Consider the following 24,875-nt stretch of genomic DNA (forward strand, 5'->3'; position numbering starts at 1 on the left):
TATTAAACTAAAGTATAATCTGTTTCCCATAATATAAGATGGGGTTGATACTAAAGTATAAGATAGTTAGTATAATGCAAGACTATACTGAGATTATTTGTATAGTTTAAGCCATTAGATATACCATTTTATATTCTTCTTTTTTCATAGTGCCTCATGATCAGAACCCCCAAGATTAATATGGCGCCGCCCCCCATTACTTTTGCGAAGGGGCGGACGGAGCCAGACTGAAAAAGTGTCATGCCACGTCAGAGGAATTCTCATGAGTTCACGTGATCCAACACGTCGTAACTCATGTAATTGAAGTGATCCGCATTTCTGTGTTCAATCTCACCCGAGATCTGTGTAAAAACAGGTATGGGATTAATAAAATATAGCTGCAGATATAATTCAGTATGCCATTCAATTGACAGTCACCGGATTCATATACGCAGCCGCAGACCGTGACTGACACCCGCCAAACTTCCAAATTCAATAGGGATGTCAATTGAAATTGGACGGTATGAGCAACAGTTTGTGGAGACGCTGCACGAGCGATACATCTGTAAAATATGCCTCCATCCCTGCCAACATGCTTACCTGAGTGGATGTTGTGGTCACAACTTTTGTAAGTCTTGTCTTCGTGGCAATGCTCAAAGCGAGGCTAAAAGGTATTCTACCACTTGTCCATTTTGTCACAATGAAGAGTTTACTACATTACCTAACAAACAAGCTGATCGAGAGATTATGAGTCTTCACGTGATGTGTACTAACAAGGAGAAAGGTTGTGAGTGGCAGGGTGAACTGAATAACATCAACAATCACCTTGGAAACAGTGATGGTTGTCAGTTTGAGGATGTGAAGTGTTCCAACGATTGTGGGAAGATGTTACAACGACAATATTTGACCAGTCATGTTGAGACTGAATGTCCATGTCGTAAGGTTGACTGTTTATACTGCTACATTACAGGTGAACGTCAGTTTATTGAGGGAGTACATAAGGAACAGTGTCCAAAGCTCCCCCTACCCTGTCCCAACAAGTGTCAAGTAGGGAGTGTCCCTCGCAACAACATTGAAGCACACAGGAAGGAGTGTCCTCTTGAGACAATGCATTGCGCCAATCAATGTGGAAAGAGTGTACAACGTCGTTACTTTACCAGTCATGTTGAGACTAAATGTCCACGTCGTAAGGTTGACTGTCAGTACTGCCATATTACAGGAGAGAATCAATTTATTGAGGGAGAACACAAAAAGCAATGTTCCAGGCTTCCTATCTTCTGTCCAAACAAATGTAGGGGAAAGAAGATTGCTCGTGAAGACATGGAAGCACACAGGAAGGAGTGTCCTCTTGAGATGGTCCAGTGTGAGTATCACAATATGGGGTGTGAGGAGAGGATGATGCGTAAGAGGAGGAAGGATCACGAGGAGGAGAAAATGGAGGATCACTTATTGATGACTAAACTGAAATTAGCTGAAAATGAAGGCAGGCTTATAAAAACTGAAGACAAACTCGCATCCAATGAATCTAAACTAGCCTTTACAGAAACTAGACTTCGTAATGTTGAAGTGATGCTGCATCATTTGATCAGCAGCACTGAACCTTCTAATATGCTAATAGATTGGCCTATCCATTTAACCACCATGGCTAAAAAGATTACTGGAGTAATTAAAATATGTCCTGTTGTAGTGAAGATCTCAAATTTTAGAGAGAGATTGGAACAGGAATTTTGCTGGCAGGGTGAACCATTTTTGTCTCACAACAAAGGGTACAAATTTTCCTTAAATGTATTTCCAGCTGGTGTTAGCGATGGTAAAGGTACTCACTTGTCTGTGCTCCTGTTCCTCATGAAGGGTCCACATGATGATGACCTAACATGGCCTCTGAGGGGATTATATGAGTTCAAGTTGTTGAACCAGATAAGTGACTGTGAGCATCATTCACATTTGCTGTTTTATGGTATTCACATGCCAGATAATTCTGCTAGTAGAGTTACTGTTGGAAGCAGAGCTGCATTTGGTTATGGAAGTGTGAAGTTCATTTCAAATAAAGACCTCCACAAGGTCACTCCCACATGTCAATATCTCAAAGATGATTGTATCTTCCTCCAAATTAGCAAACTGTAGGCAGTTCTAGTACGTTTTAAACTAAACTCCTATCTACTTAGTCTATAGCAAGCTATATGTGTTGAACAGATGCAGCAGCATGCATATTTATGTATGCAGTATATATAGCTACATGTGATGTCAACAGTGTTGGGCTAGCTATAGCTGCATATTTCTTCAACTGTGGTTATCATTGGGTTGACACATTGGGATAGGCTGTGTGTGATTACAACAACTCTAGCCATGCATGACTGGTGTTTTTTGCACAGATTTATCATTCAGAAATAGCTAAGCAGCCAGAGTGCAGACCAATTGCATAGCATGACATGTTTCTACAGTGAAACCTCATTAATAGGGTCACCTATGGGACCCACTATGAGTGGTCCTATTAGTGAAGTGGCCCTTTTACTGAAAACCTCATTAATGCGACCATAAAACAAAGTGGCCTTATTATCAAGGTTGCAACAAACCAACAACAGGATAGTTACTGCAACAGCTATTTATTGGTAACAATAATAGCTGGTAAAAGCTGTATATTGCCAGAATAATAGATCTAGCTATTGGTAGCCAAATTAAGCACTCAACTGTAGCAGTGATACCTTGGTTTTCATCTAACTTCCTATTCAGCTGGCCTCTTTAGTGAGGTAATATTGTGTTAGTTTCACCAGTTTGGTCCAGCAGTATGTAGCCACAGGCCTTATTAATGAAAATTAAATCAATGTAATAGACATTTAGACTTACTGGACCCGCCACTATATAACGAGGTGGCTTTATTAATGAGGTGGCCAGTGAGGTTTCACTGTAGAATACATTACTATGTGCATTTACATCGGTATTGGTACTACATCGGTATTGGTACTACATCTACTAGTCCAAATACAAACTAAGCCAAAAACCAAGGTTGCAAATTGGGCACAGGATTATCACTTATTGAGATAAGGATACAGTGGAACCTCATTTATCCTGACCCCACTTCTCCGGATTCTCAATTAACCAAACTACAGAAATGACTGCTCTATTAGAGTAGTAACTGTTCTATTAGGGCAGCTGATAATACTGAAAATTTTTAATGGTCTTTATGGTTATTTATGCACAGTTTCAGAGATACAAACTTTTCAAACTTATGGACCACCGGGAGTTCAGATAACTGACTCTGAGGTTCCACTATAGTTGGTTTATTTATGTAGAAAAGTACACAGTAGACCCTCAGTTATCTGACCTTGTTTATTCAAAATTGGAAATGACTGTTCTATTAGTGTATGATGAGTACAATGTATGATGAGTACAAGTGTATGTTCTATTAGAATAAATTATTTCAACAGAGCTCTGTATATAAATGTACGGGCTTCACTTATCTGAACATTTTTCATTACCTGAGACACATTGGGGTTCAGATAACTAAGGGTCTACTTTGCCAAAAATATATATAATGGTGTAGACACCTCCAATTCTTGGGTACAGTATTAAAACAAACAATTTTCATGTTTTTGTGGCAGTTAACTAACAGTTTACAGTGGCGTAGCTACCATTGGGGCAACCAGGCAGCTGCCTCGGCAAAAAAAATGCTCAACAATTCAGGCTGAGCAGCCTGAGTTTTCAGTGGCACCCCTAATTTTCTACTCAAACGTTTACTACTAAGACAGCATTACTGTACCACACATATAATAGAATCTATATGGCTGTAGTACTAAGCAGGGCCGGAGCCCATGGTCAAAGTCCGGCATTGGCTGGATCACTTTTCAGCTTGTATCAAAAAAAATCGAGATACTCTAATAGAGCAGTCATCATAATGTACTCTAATAGAGCATTCAGTACAGATTATATCCACTGTTCTAATTACACTGCTTGGTCTAAATCATTTACTTTTTGTGTTAATTGTCTTTAAATTTCTTTTAAAGAGTCAACTGCATGGCAGTGCATTGAGCTACTGAATTGATCACATCATGCATTATCAGTTACAGTCAAAAAATAGCTTCCACATGCAATTTCAAAGCATATATTTTCAAAATTTTCCTTGAGGAAGCATGCCCTCATACTCCTAGCTTGACATGCAGCTGAATATCAGATAATCCCTAGCTTAAATATCACATCAGATCAATAAAAAATTTAGTGTGCATGACTATATATGACCTCTGTTGCAGTCCATGGATGGCCTGACCTCTAAATATCTCCGGAGTAAGTCAGCTTTTTGTGCTGAGTGAAAATGAACTAGTCTAATAATTGAAGCATGGTATACTGTAGCATTAACTAAGCTGGAGCATTACTTATGACATGTAGAAAACGCTCAGAGTCTTCTGAAACAGTTTCTTTCATCCAACCAGTCAACCTGCAAATGCCAAACTTGAAAATATTTGTGAATCAGTTGAGGCAGACCCTCTTAATTAGGTCAATGTATAAACTTTACCTCAGTAAAAAAATTTTCCTGGCTACGCCACTGGTTTAACATATTTCAATTATCTAGATAATTAATTTAAAAATTATTGAGATATGTCTAAATCTGTTATTGTGCATCTCAACTACATACAGCACTATTATATCATAGACCAAGTACTCTAATAGAACAGTCATTCCTGTATACTGCTTGGATAACAGAATTCTCGGTTAATTGATGGCCAGAAATAGACGGACCATTGAAGTTCATTGTATGTTAATGATTTAAAGCAATTATCCTACATTTTTCATGGAATAATTGTACTATGTAACAATGATTGCTTCTGCAATGTATATAGCTTTTACCAGGAGCCCGTAAGTGCCCCTTGTGCCTTGCGATGCTTATGAACTCCTGCTTTTACTATATATTTGGCATATTATTATGTAGCCAATATAGTCACGATTGTAAAATGTTCCACAATGTCATTGCTGGTCAGAAAAAGGCACAGAAACTCAATTGGTAGCTGTATGTGACAGTTACAATGCAAATATTGAAGATGTATCCATTGATAACATGTTCAACTTATCAGGAACCTGCACTGCTGCTATAATTATTGCATAGCCTGTGTATTTTTAAGGTTTCTTCCAGCCAAGAGATACTGATCATGCTGGTGTTAAATAGTGATAGGAGTCTTATATCTATGATAGCTGGCAATAGGTAGCAACTGCTATATCATCACAACTGAATTTTCTCATCATTGAACCCACCGAGTAATGAGTACACAGTCCCTCACAAATATTACAAGGCCAAGGGAATGTATTTCCATTTCATGCACTGGAGCATGGTGCAATTAACAGGGTGTACTATATCTTTTACTTTAAAAATCTTTCTGAACTGATATGGTTTTTTAGCTAGCTAAAAACCAGGCTTCCACACACATCCAATTCTCTGACTTTGACCAACTGTTACATGACGCTATTGACCTGAAATTTTCACACAATGCTTCTTACCATTACAAAATTACAGGTCAAAATTTGAAGCTGATGACGTACTCCTACACTGAGTTATCATCTCTCAAAGTGGTAAAACTGGATGTGTGTGGAAGCCAGATTTTGTCAAATTCAGTCACATATGTACACTACCTGCAGCTGCTGATCATCCACCATTGTACATGTGTGTAGGGCTGCACACCATGTAAGGTCATTGCATATAGGACATTTAGGGAAGGTACATGACTCCCCTCCACTGTAAAGTGAAGCAATTTAGGTGCTATGTTTACATAGTGCTATACAAAACATTATTGTACTGATTACTCAAATAGAGCAATCAGTCAATTCTTCACTCTCACAGTCACAGCTATAATTATATCAAAAAATTTCCTGTGGAAGTGTATGCTCCCAGACCACCTGATCAACTCTTCAGTCTTCCCATTCACTGACCTTTTGCTGCACAAGTCTTTTCTTCACTTCAACTGTTTGGACAACATTACAATATGGAGCACATGCAAGTATACACTTATGCACTTGAACATAAATGCAAATTTTGGTTACATATGATCATGCGTAACTAAATACCCTTCCCCCTGGTGTCAGGTTTGGCTAGTCATACAAAAATAGTTTTTTAGAAGCCATTGCATAGAGAACACTAATATTTTCTCCCTGACCACATGTACTGCCTGAGTGCACACCTGGGTCTTCGCTGAAGTGCATGGCTGGTAGCTCATGGGAGCATCGTTGATCAGGGTGTCAAAGGGTTCCATTGAACCTACCCCACCACACCCATTTGGAAGGGCCTCAATGATGAGCCAGTTTATCAGCCACATGCTTGCAAACACTTATACGCTAATTTATATGTCCTTATGTCCATCTCTTTACTGCAAAACTAATCTGCTTCATACACAATATATGCCCCTCTATTAATCTCACTATTGTGTTTACGGCTTTTAAAGATTAATTAGTCACATTTCTAAAGGCTTAATGGTGATAAGATGCTGGAGAGTATTATTTTCTATATGAAATAATAATACCATTTCTATAAGTAGTTATAGTTAGACTAGTTTCAGAGTGGAACCCCCCTCCTTTAAACAATCTGGATCCACCCCTTGCATGCAAGAGTTCATTATAATAGAAGTGAGAGAGTGTGTGCTGCTGGCCTGAACAAACACACTGAGTCAACTTCCTCTTTGATCAAAGCTCTACCTTCACTACATGCACTACTGCAGAGGACTGTAATAAATTGGTGTTGATTGTGTGGTGCTAAATAGGCTAGGTATATACATAGCTTTTATTCTTTAAACAGACCACAGCTCAGGTACCAGTGTTATGGCTCAGCTCAAATCAGTTAAATTTGTCATATTTTAATCTATCAAATGTCCATAAGCCTCTCCCCAAAGTACATGATAATATTATAATTATTTAATGATTTTCATCAATATTTAATTCAGCAATACTAGTACTATGGATTTTTCAAATTTTCCTTTCGTCAAATATTCCAGAGAGAAAAGCCATCATGAATGATAAAAATATGTACAATATAACAAAACAACAACAATAAAATAATGTAAGCATGTGAGTCCTCGGACAACATGTGACCACAAATAGACCATGAATGGAACCAATGTGGGCATGGCAAGGTAAGGAAATACAAAAATAAAATAATTATGATACTATGTAATATAAGTAACTACTTAACCTAATTGGTGTTCCATTCCTTACAATCCTTTGCCAGAAAAATCTTAAAATCTTTCTAGAAGCCAATATACTGGCAGAGGCAGCATCGTCTAGACATTTCTTGATGGAAGACTTCAACTTGGGATATACAAAATTTTATAAATTAAGTAGATTCTAGGTTGTAGAAAGCTGGTAGTGGCTCAGCACTGTTATCTCAAGCAATTATAGGGATTATAGGTGGTCAATTCATTGTAGTTCAGCCAGCACTGAACTGGAGATATTTACAGTACTGACTTGACTCAGTACTTTCAATGGACTCTCTTTTCTCTCTTATAACTACTACGTAACATTATGAACTCTTGATGCATGTGATAATCCAGTCTACTACTGACAGCACAGCAACTGGCTACTAGGTACTTTGAGTCAAGTCCGCCTAGCCGTACAGTCTGGCGCCAGCATCAGTAACACCAGCCTCTCTCCATGATACTATTAGTCTATTACCAGATGCCATTCCAACTGCCTCTCTCTATTGATTATTATGTACTGATTGTTAATTTATTGTCTTGTTTGTAATTGTTGAACATGTTAAGCTACTGAGTGCCTAGTGTGTAGCTGCTAGCCGCTGTAGCTAGCTGGTAGACTATATATGGTTCATGATAATAGTTCTGCACTAATTTCTAGCTACACACTGCCACCGTTTTTGTAGTGTCATCTGATTTACATATCTACGGAAAAAAAAAAGTTTGGGGTGCGCTTTATATAGAGCAATCTTAAAAGTCTACGTCATTGTTTTCCTGAGGGACTTTCCACGCGGTGATGGCGCATTTCCAGGAAGAGCAACAACCCGACCAGACCGAGCCAATGGAAGGTACATATTGTAACATTTTCTTTTATGTTCTTTACATACTCGTGTTGTAACTGTGGCTGTACAATGCGCACGTGGGCAATATTACTCGCAGACTAGGAAAGAGTGTTTTGAACGAGGTTTTGAACGCACGTAGTGCAAGATAAAAGGCGATTGTAAAAGAGATGGTTGACTGCGCCTCGGTTGCTTCTTTTTTTTTAACACTTCAGTATGATTTGTAGTTCTTGAAGAGTGTCCCTTTCGCTGTGAACTACTTACTACTAATTGCAGGGTGCTCTTATCGTTCTTCCATGGTCCCTTAAATCCCAACTGAAATTACTTATTCTTCAAGGTGCTACCTTCTTGTACTAGTGCTGAGCAATATACGGATAATTTAGTTTAACCGTGGTATTGGTTTTGATTTCAAAAGTGTAGGTATGAAAGGATATGGACTGGTGTACAATAATATACTGTGAATAGCTTGCCAATGGATGATGTCCGAGATAATATCCACAGTGATGAATTTGCTGTCATGATTTTCAAAATGGCCATGTTATTTCGGGGGGCTTCAGAAACTTTGGCACACAGTATTTGAAATGATTATTATCTGTAGTTTTTTACACATGGAACTAGGAGATGATAAGGTAAGAAGTGATACACATACTGTGATGATGCAAAATGCACTCCAACAAGGAAAGCAGACTGAAATTTTTAGAAATAGACTTGTTTGTATTCATTATATGCCTCACCTTTGCCTTTTTCAAATTTATATAAACACTGTCATAGGGAAACACTATCTTGCCCAATACCTCAAGTTCTCACACTAGCACGGCCATTTTGTTTTGTAATGTCAGAAAATGTCATTGCAGATGTTGTCCATACAATTTTTGTCTTCAGTAAAACTTTGAGAAACTACTTTTATATCTGGGTCTAGTTAAGTAGAGGTTTAGTGATACTGATAATATACTGATAATATACTGATAATATGACATACAAGGCATAGGCATACTGATAATATGGTTACACCGCATTATAATATGACACAAGACAAGGCATACTGATAATATGGTTACACTGCAATATCAAGTAACAATATCTTACCGTCTATGAAATCTAGTATGTACGATATATTATATGACCAAATACGTGGAAGTGTCACCTAGGCTCATGTTGTAGGATGACCTGCGACTACGGTCAAAGTCTTGATTGGCCAAAATGTCACTTTATCCTGTGACTTGAACTATTATCAATATTTAGTGTGTTTGTTTTGACCGCTGTTTTATTATTCCAATGCACACTTACACTTGTAACTCAGTATAACAATTTCTTGGTGTGTGCTACCAACAACTGTGGAAGAAACATCTTTACAATTACAACGAAATGTCTGCTGGAACTTTGTAACACCTTGTTGGAAATTCTTACGTCTAGTGAGTTCCATAAACTTGCCTTTAAATATGTCTAGATTTTGAGTGTGGGTTTTGAACTCTTCATCTTATCTTGACCCAGTTTTTGTGTCCTTGACCATTGACTTTTAGTTTGACTGTGCTCGCAGATCTACCTATAGCAAACGCCTGTGTGACACCCACACCCCGTATTCTAACAAACCCGTGATGCTTTGACATGTCATGATGTGAGTGAATTTTAAGTATTGTATCCTATGCTGGAAGTAAAAATTGCATACATTTACAAGTGTTTATTTCGGAGCAACAGATTATTTGTATGTGGAAAAGCAGCATAGCTGTCGAGAAGCAGCGTAAATATCCCTGGGATGAGTAATAGGCTGATTAATTGGTTCTTGTTTTACATGCAGTTAGTGGTACCTGTTTACTATTGGTTGTAGGCATTGGGCCAAGTACATGAGCACTTGTACTTATGTTTACTCAAGTACTATAAGTTCTACTTGAGAAGTACTGTTAAGTATCTAGTTGTTGTTGGAAACAAGTCAGTCATAAAAATCAGGACAGTTATTGATATTCCTTGTTTTAACTTGTTCATAGGATTGGACAAATTGTTTACCAACAGTGAATGTAGTCATTGTACTTGTAATAGTCTTGTATATAGTAATGAAAGGTATGTATACTCTATTTAAGCTTATCTACTTTGCCAACACCTTACTGGTACATTTTTTTTGTGTTGTTAATGTTTACCGTAGTAGATTGTAAACATGTAAGACAACTTTGAAATGACTCAATATATATATTTGGCACTCCATAGCTTGACCATTGGCTTACACTTGTTGCATTGTGGCTTGTCTCATTTATTTTACTTGATCTAGTTGAGCAAACTGGAGACCACCTGAATCCAAAGGGAGATGGGGAAGCAGGTAAAATAATATGTGCCATACTGTATGTACAAGTAGTATTTGAACAACTACAACACACTCATGTAGTTATTATAACAAAGCCTTGTGCCCACTCATTATTTTATTTCATTTGCTACACTAAAAACTACGGGTGAAGATTACAGGGTTTTACTACTTTGCAGGACAGAAGGCAAAAACCAAAAAACTGTAAAGCATCATATGGCTTCATTGATTGACCATATTAATAAACAACTTCCATACTGGAGTGAACTATGAATGTTTGTGGCTAGTAAGAAGCTTGCACATTTTGCTCTGCTATGTAAATAGTACAGGGATGTTCCATGTACTAGATCTCACAAATTAGAAGTTGGTTGGTATCTAACTTGTTTATGTACACACGTATGTATTAACTTTTGTGTGCTAGATACACTGGCCCCTGTCACATGAGAATCTACATAATTGATTTTATAGTTGAACCTTTAACAAGAGAGTTCACTATAATGTCTATACAGCTTATGTAGGTGTACTGCATGTAGTTATATGTACTGTTTTACTACTGCTGTGACAATTGGTTAGCTTTTCATTGGTAGCACATGAAGCCAGATGTGTTGTGTGGTAACTGCGTACAGTGAGTGTAAGGGAAGGTTGTGGGAGTTGTTATATCTCTTCATGAGTGAATTATGTGCATATATTTGTTAGCCGTTTATTACTGTAACTTTTATACCAACTATTAGATAATAGTGAGACACTCCCTGAGGCTACAACTGGCACCTCAGCAGACAGTACTGAAATACAGAATGTTAGGAAACAAGACTACATCAAGGAAGGAGTCACTGGTAAGTATTTGACCTGTAAAATTATAATTATTGTGTTTGCTTAAATGTTCAGTGATTGTAAACATTGGTTAACTGGTATTGTACCTCATTAATAAGACCACCTGATTGTAGTGCCCATGTCAGGTACAGGGGTGTAAGTCCCAAAACAGAGGACAGAAGTAATGGGTAGCTCTTCCACACTGGTGTCATTAGCACCAACTAAGCTTGCTGGCGGCATGCTTGGCTCAGTACCTTCCTGACTAAGCACCATATGGGTTGGCGAATCATTTTATTGGGTCCCAGTCCTGCTGGAATACATCTACTGCCTCCTCCAGATGGTCTGATCTCCAGCGAGCTACGTAGCTGGTATGTTAGATAGGTCCTCATCTAGTGGACAAAATGCTTCCTTGTTGGCTTGAAAGATGTGTGATCTGAGCATCCAGTCTGATCTGTCCCCAGAAAACGAGACAAAAGACAGGCTGACAGGGAGCTCATGTTGGATATTGTGACTGCCTGAGCTCTGCCTGAACCTGCTTCACCTTGTCTGCTTAGTAGACTATTGGAACACCATCACGCTTAGGAATTAGAGATGCAACAATATATTGATATATCACGTATCGTATCATATTAAGACAATATCGCTGTATCGATACAAAGTCAAACCGTATTGATATATCGCATATCGTAATATATCAACATATCGTGGCTTGTTAACATGGCTGACAATCAAATTATTGTACATTGTGGTTAAACTGAGTAGTATGTAATGCTTCTCAAAGAAAAATTACCTCACTTATTTCTTGTAAAAACCAAAAAACAACATAGACCATCGCTTGGACTCCACTTTGTATCGCACAATATATCGCTGTATCGTGATACACCAGAGGCAATATATCGATACGTCTACACACTGTATCATTGCAACTCTATTAGGAATTCTGCCTCCTGAGTTTGGGTCATTCTTGATATTGATGATGTACCTTGAACATTGGAGGATATGAGTCAAGACATCCAAGTGTGTGCAGACTCTGACATGATTATTGAGATATATGATTATAGGGCGCTACTTCCTTCAGTATCTTGGTGAAGAAGGGCCACGGGAATCATGCTAGCCTGCAGGTGAAGTGGTAGTCTTACTCCATCTATCCTGACTATGAAGAAACTTGACTTAAAGCACAAGATACTTGTAGTACTTTATCACACGATGGATAAATACGCAATTGTTAAATGCCAGGCAAATAATCCTGAACATTCTGTAGTGTATATGTACTTTTGACCTCACATGTACCTGCAGTTAATTTTCGCACACGAGAGACACTTCAGGAATTCTCTTCCTAGACCACAAAAGGTGGTCAGGCCTCTGGTTGGACCACAAGAATGACTGTGCACTTGTTAGCCTGCAAAAGAAATCAATTGCTGGCTAAACAACTACTCTATACTGTTGAATTATTGCTAAGCAGTACCACATGGCTAGATGGGTGCTGTGTCTCCAATGCTTCTACTGTAGGCTGCCTTACCTCTATTCTCTGATCCAGGTTTTCACCACACTGATACATAACTGCCCACCCCACTACTGGAATAGTTTCAGTAATGCCAATCTATTGTCCTGTGCCATGCATTTTTGTAGCCACATGATATTACTTCTATTTATTGCCTTGCACCACAATTGAGTTGTTTTGAGAGTTATTTGTATGTCTCCATCCATTGACTAGAGCATTGGCAAAAATGAAATGGTTAAGTTGTGCTAGTGTACTTACTCTTGTACAACGTGAAGGGAATTTAGCTCACATCTTTAATTATTCTGGGTAGCTGGTGGTACGGCAAAGTGTACTGTTTTTCTACTGCTGTGACAATTGGTTAGCTTTTCAGTGGTAGTACATAGTACATGAACCCAGATGTGTTGTGTGGTAACTGCGTACAGTGAGTGTAAGGGAAGGTTGTGAGAATTGTTATATCTCTTCATGAGTGAATTATGTATATATTTGTTAGCCGTATGTTACTGTACCTTTCATACCAACTATTAGATAATAATGGGACACTCCCTGAGGCTACAACTAGCACCTCAGCAGACAGTGCTGAAGTGAAGGATGTTAAGAAAAAAGACTACATCAAGGGAGGTGCCACTGGTAAGTATGTGACCTGTAAAAGTACAATGATATTGTATTTGTTAATGTACATGTATTTAGACAATAGTAAACATTGCTTAACAGGTATTGTACCTCATGAATAAGACCACTTTATTGTAGTGTCCATGTCAGTTTCAGGGGTGTAGGTCCCAAAACAGAGGCCAAAAGTACTGGGTAGCCTGGTGCCATTAGCACCAACTGAGCTTGCTGGTGACATACTTGGCTCAGTACCTTACTAAGCAACATGGTGGGTTGGCAAATTACTTCAGTGGGTCATAGTCCTGTTGGAATGCATCTACTACATCCATCAGAAGGTCTGGTCTCCAGCGAGGTAACTGGTATTTCAGTCTGGAGGCAAACGGCTCCACATCCAGTGAAACAAATAGTTCCTTCATGGCTTGGGAGATTTGTGGCCAGTCTGACCTGTCCCCAGAAAACAAGACAAGAGACAGGCTGACAAGAAGGTCATGTTGACTGCCTCTGCCCGAATCTGCTTCACCTTGTCTGCTGGGGGACTGACAGAGTATTGGAACACCATCATGCTTACAGTAGGAATTCTATCTCTTGAGTTAGGGTAATTCTTGATATTGTTGATGAACCCCAGGCATTGGAGGATTGTAGGTGATGTGCTCTAGGACTGCAGACTCTGACATGATTAAGATGTCATGGATGTAAATGATTATTTTGGTCCCGCATGACGTATGCAAGGTTGCCAGTCTTGATGAAGAAGGCCATGGGGAATGTGCTAGCCCACAGGTGAACTGGTAATCTTACTCCATGCATTGATGGTCTGAATGTACCAGGACCATGATGTAAGCATCCTTCAGGTCTGTCTTCACTACCTGCTTCAGCAGATCTCATTTTGAAATGAGGGGTCTTTACCCACTGGTTGAGGGTAACTACTAGTTTCTTGTACAGGTTGCCCAAAAGAGGGGATTTGAAAGGCTTTGACAGCCTATAATACTCTTAGTCAATACTTTCCACATGTTGACAAAATATGTCTACCATCCTCATAAACAAATGCCAGTCCTTTGCTCCCAAAATAGGATTGACTATTGACTTTGACAAAAGTAGTATATTCTGTGTATGAGGTACAATTTATAAGTCTGCTGGGCGAGAGACGGGGCTTACTGTGCCAATGCCATGTACTTGTCAATATTTCATCAATTGATCAATAGAAAGGTATTTCAACACCCTAGGAGGCCAAGTACGCTTTTCAATATACCACTATCGTGGTTCATGATAAATGAAAACTCTAACTTTGCAGTACAGTATTGTGACTTCTAGTATTCCACCATTGGAGCCAATATAGCCATTTTGGTATCAATGGGTATTGGTACTGTAGTACACTATGATTAAGACTCACTTGTGCCAATTGTCGTCATCATAATCATCATAGTAAATGCTATGCTAGCAAAACTTGTTATACAACAAGCTAAAATAGTATTCTAGCATAAAAGATGCATTTGTTAAAGTGAGCAACTGCAACTTGTCAAATTTGCATGAAAAATTTGAAATACTCTAATAAATAAACAGTCATTGTCTACAATAGAGTAGTCAAAATATCCTAATAGTACAATCATGTATACCTAACTTGGAAGGAATTACTTTGTTATAAAGCACTAGTGCACTGCAACACAAGCACTGTCATACATCTTTACAGGTATATAACCTGAAAATTGAACAGAACTTGTTGCAAGGTGGTAGAAGCAGCCACCATCAAGTTATGGATAATTTTATAAAGGTATGTAAAGGGTTTTAAAGGGTTTGCGATTTCCCTACCAATAAGCTAGTTTCGGCCTCACCATTTAGCATTAGGGTAAAACCCTTGGTATCATTTTAATCTTTGTTTATCACGAGTAGAATGATACAAATTGCATAGCCATAGGACAGGGCATAGGACAGGCACTTTGACAGTTACAGCGCTTTGTCCGTCATCTTACAGGTGAAGGTGTATGGTGTGTAGTTGTATGGTGTGTAGTTGTATGGTGTGTAGTTGTATATATGTGACTGAATTTGACAAAACAAGGCTTTGACGCACAAAGCCTCGTTAGGAGATATGGCGATTTTAAGGAATCATTGTGTAATAACTTCCCAGTGCCTACAGCTCTGCAAACAAAATTTGCACCAATTAATGGCAATTATTCATTTATTTACTAGCTATCACTGAGTGGGTGTATACATTTCTGATACCCAAAATTAGCCCTGTTTTGGGCAGCTTTTTTTGAGTGGGTAATAATATCACAGGTGGCAGTAATAGGGTTGGGGGGTGGTGGGTGGGCTTAATATAGGGGTATAAAATGAAGTAAGAAGACGGTTAGAATCCAGAGGCCAAGTTTGGGCTCTCCATAGCCCTCCATGGCCCTTAAATCACACCAAATTGACTGAGAACACTATTGGCGAGCTCTCTGTGAAGTCCCAGCTCACTACACACCATTATTACAAAGCCATGGCCATTTAATGGTGCCAATCTCCCACTCGTGGCTTTGACAGGGTCAGAAGAAAGCTGCTACAGAAACCAGACTTGCCAGTCCTGAAGGAAGTACATTGTGGAATATGATAGTGTATTAGACCAGCAATCCATTTCTGGTAAAAACGTAAGTTTGATTTTGTGTGTGTGGAAGCCTTGTTATATGAAATCTGGTCACATATTGTTTTGCTGCTGTGGCAGTTGGATGAATGATCAATAATAGGTACTATAACTGTTCAGTGGTGGCATGTAAGTCCAGATGTGCATATTGTGTGGTAACTACATTTAGTGAGTGTAAGGATAGACTGTGGGAGGTGATATTCTTTAATGCTTATTTGCATACCAACTATTAGGTAATAGTGGGACATCCCCTGAGACTACAACTGAGACGCCAGCAAACAGTGCCACTGTGACAGATGTTAATACACAAAACAAGGGAGGTGCCTCTGGTAAGTATGTGATGTGTAAGACTCCAACGATGTTGTATTTATTCAAATACTCAGTAGTAGTACTGTACTTATAGATAGTAAAAATTTGCTTAACTGGTACCTTTGTAATAAGACCACCTGATTATACTAGGTCCATAGATTGGTCACTCACTATAGCAATATGATGTATTGCTGCATGTTACTGATGGTGTTCGGATTTGGCATTGTCGTTTTGTCGTGTTTACGAGAAGTGAGAAGTACGTATGCATGATGTTGTACTTCATGACCTCATTAGTAAGACCACCTCATTATAGTAACCATAGGCCCCAAATGTACCTAAGGTATACTTCGTGACCTCGTTATATAGTGACCATGTCAAGTAGGTCTAAAGTATGCTACTCAAGGTTCTCATTGTAATATCTTTTCATTGCAAAGTACATCAAGTCTTTTGCTGTTTATTAAATGCCTAGGGAGTGATGAGCAGTCAGAGCAGAAAATGGAAACTGATGAGAAGTCATCTGAGCCACCTGTAAGTGATGAAATTACTAATAATCAGGATGACACGAATAAGAAAGAAAATCAACAGGAAGGAAATCAAACCGATGGTGATCAGGATATGTCACAAGATGAAAAACAACCACCACCAAATATAGTCAACCCAAGTAGTGCTCAAAGTGAAAACTCGAATCAAGATAATGGAACCACATTAGGTACATCACTAAATCAAGGAAATGAAATGTTGAATCAAGGAGGCCAAGTTGACCAATGTAGATCAGGTGGTCAGGAAAGTAAACCATCGAATCAAAGTGATCAAGGAGCTTCTTCAACTGCAAATCAGGTTGATGCAGATGTCCCCTCAGAGAAACCAGTCCCATCATCAACAGATCAAGATCAAGTCAACAGTCCATCATCAGGCAATAAACAAGACAGTCCTCAAGAAGGAAACACTAATGCCACAGCTGATAGTCAAGCCACAGGAGACAGTCAAGGTACTACTGACAGTCAAGTTAATACTGATAGTCAAGCTACAGAGATATTAGACAGTCAAGATACAGAAGTGGCTGATGGTGCTACAGCGGACAGTGAAGAATATCAATCAGCAGATACTGACATAGTCAGTGATAATGATAGTGACAAAGACATGGACAGTGATGATGACGAGAGGAGTGTTCCTAGACCATGGTACCAATTTTGGCAATCTGATGAACCGGTGTGTGTCCTATGGCTAAGTGTTCTGAATGCTAACTGATAATGGTGTTACATGTTATATACAGTATAGTGTTACACTACAGATTTGTTACTTCATTGTCTACTGTGTTAAATATTGTAACTCATTGCAAAGCCTCAAAACAACTGTGACTGTGGTTGTGGGACATAATATGTATGTGTGTTAGGACACTACTATTGATGCTATCATGCTTAGTAATGTTATAAAATTTCAGTCTAGCTGCCAGATTTTGGTGCACACATTGTGTGCCTTGTTGGATTACTCTAATACAATACTAAAGTTGAGGTCTGAAATTGTGGCTATGTTTTTGCAAACCTTTATCTCAGTTGTTCACTATGTATAACTGACATATGTATTTGCTGTGTACATGAATTGGTTTATTTTGTATTCATTTGTAGGGGAAGAAAAGGAAGATCACAATCCCTCGGAGGCCATCAGTTTGGAGTGCGCAAGATACAGTGGCATATAGGAGAGGTTATCCTGTAAGAGTACATGTGTGTGTTGTTGCTATGGTATTACTGGGTTCTTCCGCTGGTAGGGAAAGAAAGACAATCCACGACTGAAAGATAATTTGAAGTTTTATCAAAACAAAATTTCATCAGTTCCACAGGGTAAGTAGTTTAACTGATCACAATTGTGTTCTTCTGTGTGAGTGTACATGCGTGCGTGTGTGTGTGGTTAATGTAGTGTAGTGTGTGTAGTATATGTAGTGTAGCATATGTGTGTTGTGCAGTGCAGTTTGTGTGTGCGTGTGTGTGATTAATGTAGTATAGTGTGTGTAGCGTAGCATATGTGTGTTGTGCAGTGTAGTTTGTGTGCAGTGCAGTTTGTGTGTGTTGTGTGTGTTGTGTGTGTGTGTGTGTGTGTGTGTGTGTGTGTGTGTGTGTGTGTGTGTGTGTGTGTGTGTGTGTGTGTGTGTGTGGTGTATACATGCATGCGAACATGCTATTAAAAGTATGAAATATTTTATGGTGTCAAAATTCACTTGTTCTGGCTAATGTGTAATATGTGACCATATTTTGGAAAACCATTGTTGTACATACAATAGTACTTTTGTGTTTTAAAACAATATGTAATTAAGTTCCACAAAAAAACTTATGCAAACTTTTATTGCCTTACTAGCCAGTGAATTATCACGCCAATCAATAAATCGTTGGTATCGATGTTGCATCAGCAATTTATAATTTTTATTTAGGTTATTTCTCAATAACAAATTGATTTATTTGCTTGACTGGTTATCCAGTACTGTATCTCCCACACCACTCAACTATTGAGGTTGAGACTATGCCAGTCTATTCCTCTTTCCCAGCTATAAATGAAAGAATTATAAAATGAATTTCAAAAATTGCGTAGATGCATTGGTTTTCTTTAATTTTGGTCAGGTATTATATTCAAATGTTACTTCACTTTCAAATACTTCACAGAACTAGTACGCATGTACGGTAGAATCAAGTCAGTTATCCAAATGGAATGTTTGAACATTGAACAACTGTTTCGTTAGATTTTTTTTGTCAATAAGTGTTTGCTTTATTGGACCCAATGTTCTGTATATCAATGAATGGATCTTTTGACTGTGCCCACTTTACAATTATACAAACACCCTGCCCCTGCACTGTAAATGTGACTGGGCCTACAAAAATAGGGCATGTGGGCGCATGATTTTTGCCTACTTTTTCAAACTTCATCACTCATAACTTGTATACCATTATGTTATGTTATGGCACAATATTTTCAGCTCTTAGTAAGTAAGCATCTAATTGGTCTTATGATGCAAGCTACAGGTAAATATTCTGTTTCAATACTGAGATGTGACCTGTAGTATGACAGAGTGTAGTTTGTGCCCACATGCCCTGTTTTTGCAGGCCTGGTCACAATATTTTATTAGATGCCCTGGTTAATGAAAATTGTTAAGGAGAAACTTTTGCTAAGGTGAACGTGGGTAGTGCACATTGTGGTATCATTGTACATGTCAGGTGATGTGACTGTTTCAACAGGTGATTTCATTGATAACATACATGATGTGTGGTGGGGTGACTACAATCATTTGGAGTGGAACCACAGTTACATTCAGTGGTTGTTCCCCATCAGAGAGAGAGGATTAAACATGCACGCTCAAGAGTTGCAACTCCATGAGGCTAAGGTGAGTAGGAGAAATGCTTCGTTTGATTCTTGGTAGGGTCATTGAAACTTAGAACCCAGAGAGTTATGATAGACTGATAATTGTGTAGCTGTAATAATAACTTTAAACCTGCTAAACAATGTTCAAATATTTGAAGGCCTAGTCGCTTCAAACACATCTTTGTGGTCACTCCCTTTGGTTGCAAGAACATGTTACCTTAATAGTAACCAAGTGTGGCAGTTATTATTGATAGTACTGATAGACGTCTTGCCAGCTCAGCCCTTCCATGTGGTCTGATGGGATACTGTGTCTGACAGATTTCATTATGGTCCCACTTGCATTTGTCCAGACTATTTCTGGCTGGACATTATTATAATTCTACAATTCAGTTGTAGTCTGCCCATTCTCTAATACAACATACACTACTGTAATAGAACACACACACTTGGTGACATATACTCTAATTGAACAGTCATGTTTCCATATGAGTGTCATGATTGCTTGAGTTCATAGCTGTGTTCAGTAATAATTCAGTTTATGGTTTAGGTTGTGACTACAGTCTAGCAAGCTTTGTTCTATGAAATACAATTTATGTTTAACAATGCATCCTGCGTGTAATTATTTTGGGTAGCAGTAGTTGTATTATTGGCGAGTGATTTACCTGAAGTGTACATGCCAATTGCAGGCTAATAGCCTGTGTTTGATTAATCACCCAAGTCAATATGAGACCAACCACTAAATTTATTATGTAGACCGACTTGTAAAATTAGATAATGGGTCAGCATTAGAGCTGGGCGATATACCAGTATTGTTAGTAATCTGTGATATTTAAGTCATACTGGTTTTGATGCCACCTGTTTTTTTGATACCGCCTGTTTTTTAACTAGGCGTGCCCACATTTCGGCTGGCTGTGGGTGTGCGCCTGGTTTACTGAAATTGTTTTCGTAAAAACGTTTGTGTGTGTACCTACCTACTCATGTTTGTTTGTCCGTACGCACCCACGTGAGCAAAAACGTTAAAAATGATAAAAAGCAGCCAGCATGTAAGAATTGAAAACTAAATTAAGTCTATATTAAACTTCCACTCACAAACTTTGCTCTGAGGTGGTTCTACTTGGTGGTCTGAAATACGGGTATGGTGACTTTTCATATACTTCTTGAGCAGTATTCCCTTTAGGTTTTATAGATGTTTAACAACTTTAATAAAACAACACTGAAGGCCTCTTAGGCTACCAGAGGTAGCGTATCCTTCGGGTTGAAAGGGGGGCGTTACCCGTACATATGAAAATGAAGGGCAGCCTCATTGCTTTCTCTATACAATTCGCATGAAAAAACACGATAGACACACTATAAAACAGTTGAAAAGATACTTCTGTGCGTAATTTGTGGTTAAAAATGGTTTGTTATAGTTACACTTCCTTAGTAGTGTATAGCAACGTATTTAATTGAAAAATAATTCATGAATTACGAAATATGCTAAATTACAGTATTTACAATTCTATTTATCTAAATTAAGCAAAATAATTCATGAATTATGAAATACGCTAAATTACAGTATTTACAATTCTAATTATCTAGCTGATTTATATACATGGCAGGTGCTGATGTGGTCAGCTAACAACTATGTAAACAAGTTTGTTTGTGGTAATTTGTACCTGAGGCTTGCTGAGGGGTAAGTAAAAACAGTGGACCCGGGGACCAAGGACCTGGGACCAGAGGACCCACTGAAATTCAAATCTGCTTGGAATTTTCTACACTTCACAATATTCTATACTTGTACTAGGTACCTCTGCAAGTAGTCTTGTATGGCCAATCCACTTTTTTCCTCCTTGTGGCGTCTCGCACGATGTTTATACCAATTAGAAATTATAAACACCTCTGAAAAAGTGTCTGAAGCTGCATTTATAGGCCACTGCCTGCTGCACATTAAGCATACTAGTCTATTATGCTGCCTAGCCACTAGAGTAGTTTAGGAACATTGTGCAAATGCACCATGATGTATGAAGAGCTACTGGAACTTGCTTAGCTTGGCTAGTAATTGCTCGCCTGCTGCACAATGAGCATGCTAGTCTATTATGTCACCTAGCTACTAAAGATTAGAAACATTGTGCAAACAAATATTCTGGGAAAAGAGTGAGTGACCTATAATTAATGCAGTCAGCTTCAGACACTTTTTCAGAGGTGCTCATAATTTCTAATTGGTGTAAACATCATGCGAGACTCCACAAGGGGGGAAAACGTGGATTGGCCATACAAAACTACTTGCAGAGGTACCTAGTACAAGTATAGAATACTGTGAAGTGTATAAAATTCCAAGAAGAGTTGGATTTCCACGGGTCCCCGGATCCCCTGATTCCTGGGTCCACTGTTTATACCTACCCCTTGCTGAGCTACCATGTGCTTTTGTTGAGGTAAATGGCAGTTACTTTGAATGGCTTTTATATTAATACTGTGATATTTAGTAATACCGTGACACTTTTTATGGAAGGTATACCGTTTGTTATTTTTCAATACCGCCCAGCACTAGTCAGCAGCAACTGATGTGACTACGTTAACATGAATGGAAAATTCCTAAGGGTAACATGAAAAGTTCCATTAAGCAGTTTTACAAGTATTTTAAAGCTACCCCATTGTTTTACAGACGCATGGCTTTCATCACATGACCAGTAATAAATTCCCACAGACTTAAGTTATTATGAAAAGAAATTGTCAGTATTGCTAAGGCTATGGTACATGTAAAGTGTACTATAGCCAGCCATGGTTTAACATGGCCAGCCAGGGTTTATAAGAGGGCGTTACTATTCAGTGGACTGGACTACTGGACTGGAAAACTGGACTTGACTATTGGACTGTTGGTTTTTGCACATTCTATGGTTGGATTTGTGGAGTCTTGCTAGTAAACACCCTTAGGGCACCTGCAGCCCACTTCTAAATGCTGAAGACGAGCAGTGGAATATGCAAAAACTGTCTCTTAATAATTTCGCTACTGTTCATGCCACTATACAGTACTTATTCCTTACCCTGGTGTGTAGTGACAGCATTAGTTAACCAGTGATCAACTAGCCTGTAGACAATATCTATCGAGATATCCTTAGAGAAAGCTTGAAGAGCAAGCTAGTCTCGCCAGCATGGCCAGACCTCTAGTTCAGTGCAGGGGCTTACCAATTAGAGGTTTTTCAGTATGGGCGCTTATAATCTTTAATAATTAATAAGCACTGATAAGCCCGGCCTGCGCTGAAACAAAAGTCTGGCAGCAAAACTAGCTTGCTTGCTCCTCAAGTTTGCTGTAAGGATATAACTCGAAGGATACTGTCTACTTGCTAGTTGATCACTGGTTAACTTATGCTGTCACTACTCACCAGGGTAAGGAATAAATGTTGTATAGTGGCATGAACAGTAGCAAAATTATTAAGAGACAGTTTTCGCATATTCCACTGTTTGTCTTCAGCATTTAAAAGTGGGCTGCAGGTGCCCTAAGGGTGTTTACTAGCAAGACTCCACAAATCCAACCATAGAATGCGCAAAAACCAAAAGTATGTTAGCCCAGTGTTCCAGTCCAGTAGTCCAGTCCTCTGAATAGTAACGCCTGTTTATAAGATATGTACTCTGAAATTTGCCTTTGAAGAGTTGGGTGGCTTCATGGTGTATATCCAATTATTCAATTTTAAAATTTATTTCTAATATTATCAAAAGTTGTAAGTATGTCATCAAATGTCTTATGTGTTATCCTTCCAATAACTACAACATTGTATGATAGAGATATCTCCCTGTGTCACTTTCAGGAAATCTGCAAAGACAAAGTTGCTCATGGTAGGATACTAAAGTCCTACGAGATGATGTTGGATTTCTATGGGATGAGGTTAAAGGATGTTAAGACTGGTGAAATAGAAAGAGCTGATAATTATAAGGAACGTTATAGTCATTTAAATCACTCCATGCACAACTACTTACGTATTACAAGGATACTAAAATGTCTTGGTGAGATGGAGTATGAGCACTTGAAGTCTCCTTTTATACAATTTGTGCTGAATGAGATTATTGTTGAGCAAACACTGTACAATTGTCTTCAAAGTTGTATCAATTACTGGCTACCGGTATGTGTGTGAGTATGTAGTATGTGTGTTGTGCGTACAGGTGCATGCGTGTACATGTGTGGTGTCTGTGTGTGTGTGTGTGTGTCTGTCTGTGTGTGTCTGTGTGTGTGTCTGTGTGTGTGTGTTGTGCACACAATGATATTGGCTTCTTTTTTACTGTTTCCTATCTACTATGAACTTAACCTTTTACCACTTCAACGTTCTGTTATGGATCCCATGTAGGGCAGCATTTCTAATGCATTTCAGTTATTCAAACAGTACACAGACATAGTATTTTAAATGATATGCATGCACTTATATATGTAGTGTGTATACTACTCTATGCTTTATATTAGGTAATCAGGGATGATGATGAAAGAAAAAGGCTTTTAGAACTTGCAGAGGAGTTAGCTAAAACAACACAACCTGAGAAAAAGGAGTCCAAGAAAGAGACGCAACCAGGAAAGGAGACACAACCAGGAAAAGACACGCAACCTAAGAAAACAACAAGGTCTACACAAGCAGGAGCTAGTAAACAGACACAGACTAAAAAGACAAAGAAAAAATAGTATACATGAATGCAGAGAATATAATATATTGTTTGCTAGAATGTAAGCAACCTAATTATTATTATGTTGTATAATGTGCCGTATGTACATAAAATATACAAACATATATTTAGTCAGAGGATGCCATAATATATACAACTATTCAAAGTAGGACCTGAATTTCGATTAACCAAAGCCTTGATTATTTAGTTGGTGGAAAAGATTGTTCTATTAGAGTTTTTCATTGAATGGAGCTTTTTGGTATAAATTTATTTGTCTGAACAAAACAAGTATGCTTATCTGAATACTTCTGTGATAGAAGTGGCACGCACATAGTAGAGTATGTGCAAGCATTGCTACAGGAAATTAGCTAGGTCACTTTATAAAGATGTCATTACTCTAATAGAACAGTCAGCAATACTGTAACAGAGCAGCTTCTATTATAGCTGCTCAGTACCTGGAATTTAATTGTGGAATGCAATAAATGTGGAAGGTATAACAAGAATCATCTGTTCCAAAATTTATTAAATCCTTACCTCAAACTGAATTGTAGACACAGAGCACTTTGAGCATATCACATTAAGTTGATAGTGTTATGGGAATACCCAGTAGCTTATGAGGGAAAGTACACACTTACAGTGGTTGATCAATCATCAGAGAGGTAGTGTGTGATGTACAGTGATAAGATTTTGTTATATTTTTGCACCTGATCATGAGAGGTCTTAATTGGAACTGTGCAGGTGTATCCAATTATCGAGATAATTATCATAAGACCTATCGAGAAAAGGACGATGTGTTTAC

The 24,875-nt window shown here is 38.4% G+C and overlaps 3 protein-coding genes and 1 long non-coding RNA gene across 4 annotated transcripts in view; 3 read left to right on the forward strand and 1 right to left on the reverse strand.

Moving 5' to 3' along the window:
* The window catches only part of LOC136252752 (uncharacterized), a 232,625-nt gene that overhangs the window by 86,364 nt on the left and 121,386 nt on the right, over positions 1-24,875 (reverse strand). The gene's annotated exons all lie outside the window — the stretch shown is intronic.
* LOC136254011 (TNF receptor-associated factor 4-like) lies at positions 272-2,197 on the forward strand. The gene is made up of 2 exons (XM_066046651.1): positions 272-355; positions 414-2,197. The coding sequence occupies exon 2, from the start codon at positions 481-483 to the stop codon at positions 2,101-2,103; it is 1,623 nt and encodes a 540-aa protein (XP_065902723.1). The 5' UTR covers positions 272-355; positions 414-480; the 3' UTR covers positions 2,104-2,197.
* On the forward strand, positions 7,885-13,419 carry LOC136254057 (uncharacterized). The gene is made up of 4 exons (XM_066046719.1): positions 7,885-7,990; positions 10,242-10,289; positions 11,003-11,104; positions 13,108-13,419. The coding sequence occupies exons 1-4, from the start codon at positions 7,939-7,941 to the stop codon at positions 13,311-13,313; spliced, it is 408 nt and encodes a 135-aa protein (XP_065902791.1). The 5' UTR covers positions 7,885-7,938; the 3' UTR covers positions 13,314-13,419.
* Positions 16,057-24,105, forward strand: LOC136254058 (opioid growth factor receptor-like protein 1). The gene is made up of 7 exons (XM_066046720.1): positions 16,057-16,128; positions 16,578-17,317; positions 17,734-17,817; positions 17,874-17,946; positions 19,330-19,475; positions 23,236-23,547; positions 23,883-24,105. The coding sequence occupies exons 2-7, from the start codon at positions 16,604-16,606 to the stop codon at positions 24,093-24,095; spliced, it is 1,542 nt and encodes a 513-aa protein (XP_065902792.1). The 5' UTR covers positions 16,057-16,128; positions 16,578-16,603; the 3' UTR covers positions 24,096-24,105.

This window comes from Dysidea avara, chromosome 4, assembly GCF_963678975.1.
Source record: "Dysidea avara chromosome 4, odDysAvar1.4, whole genome shotgun sequence".
In the NCBI taxonomy this organism is placed as follows: Eukaryota; Metazoa; Porifera; class Demospongiae; order Dictyoceratida; family Dysideidae; genus Dysidea; species Dysidea avara.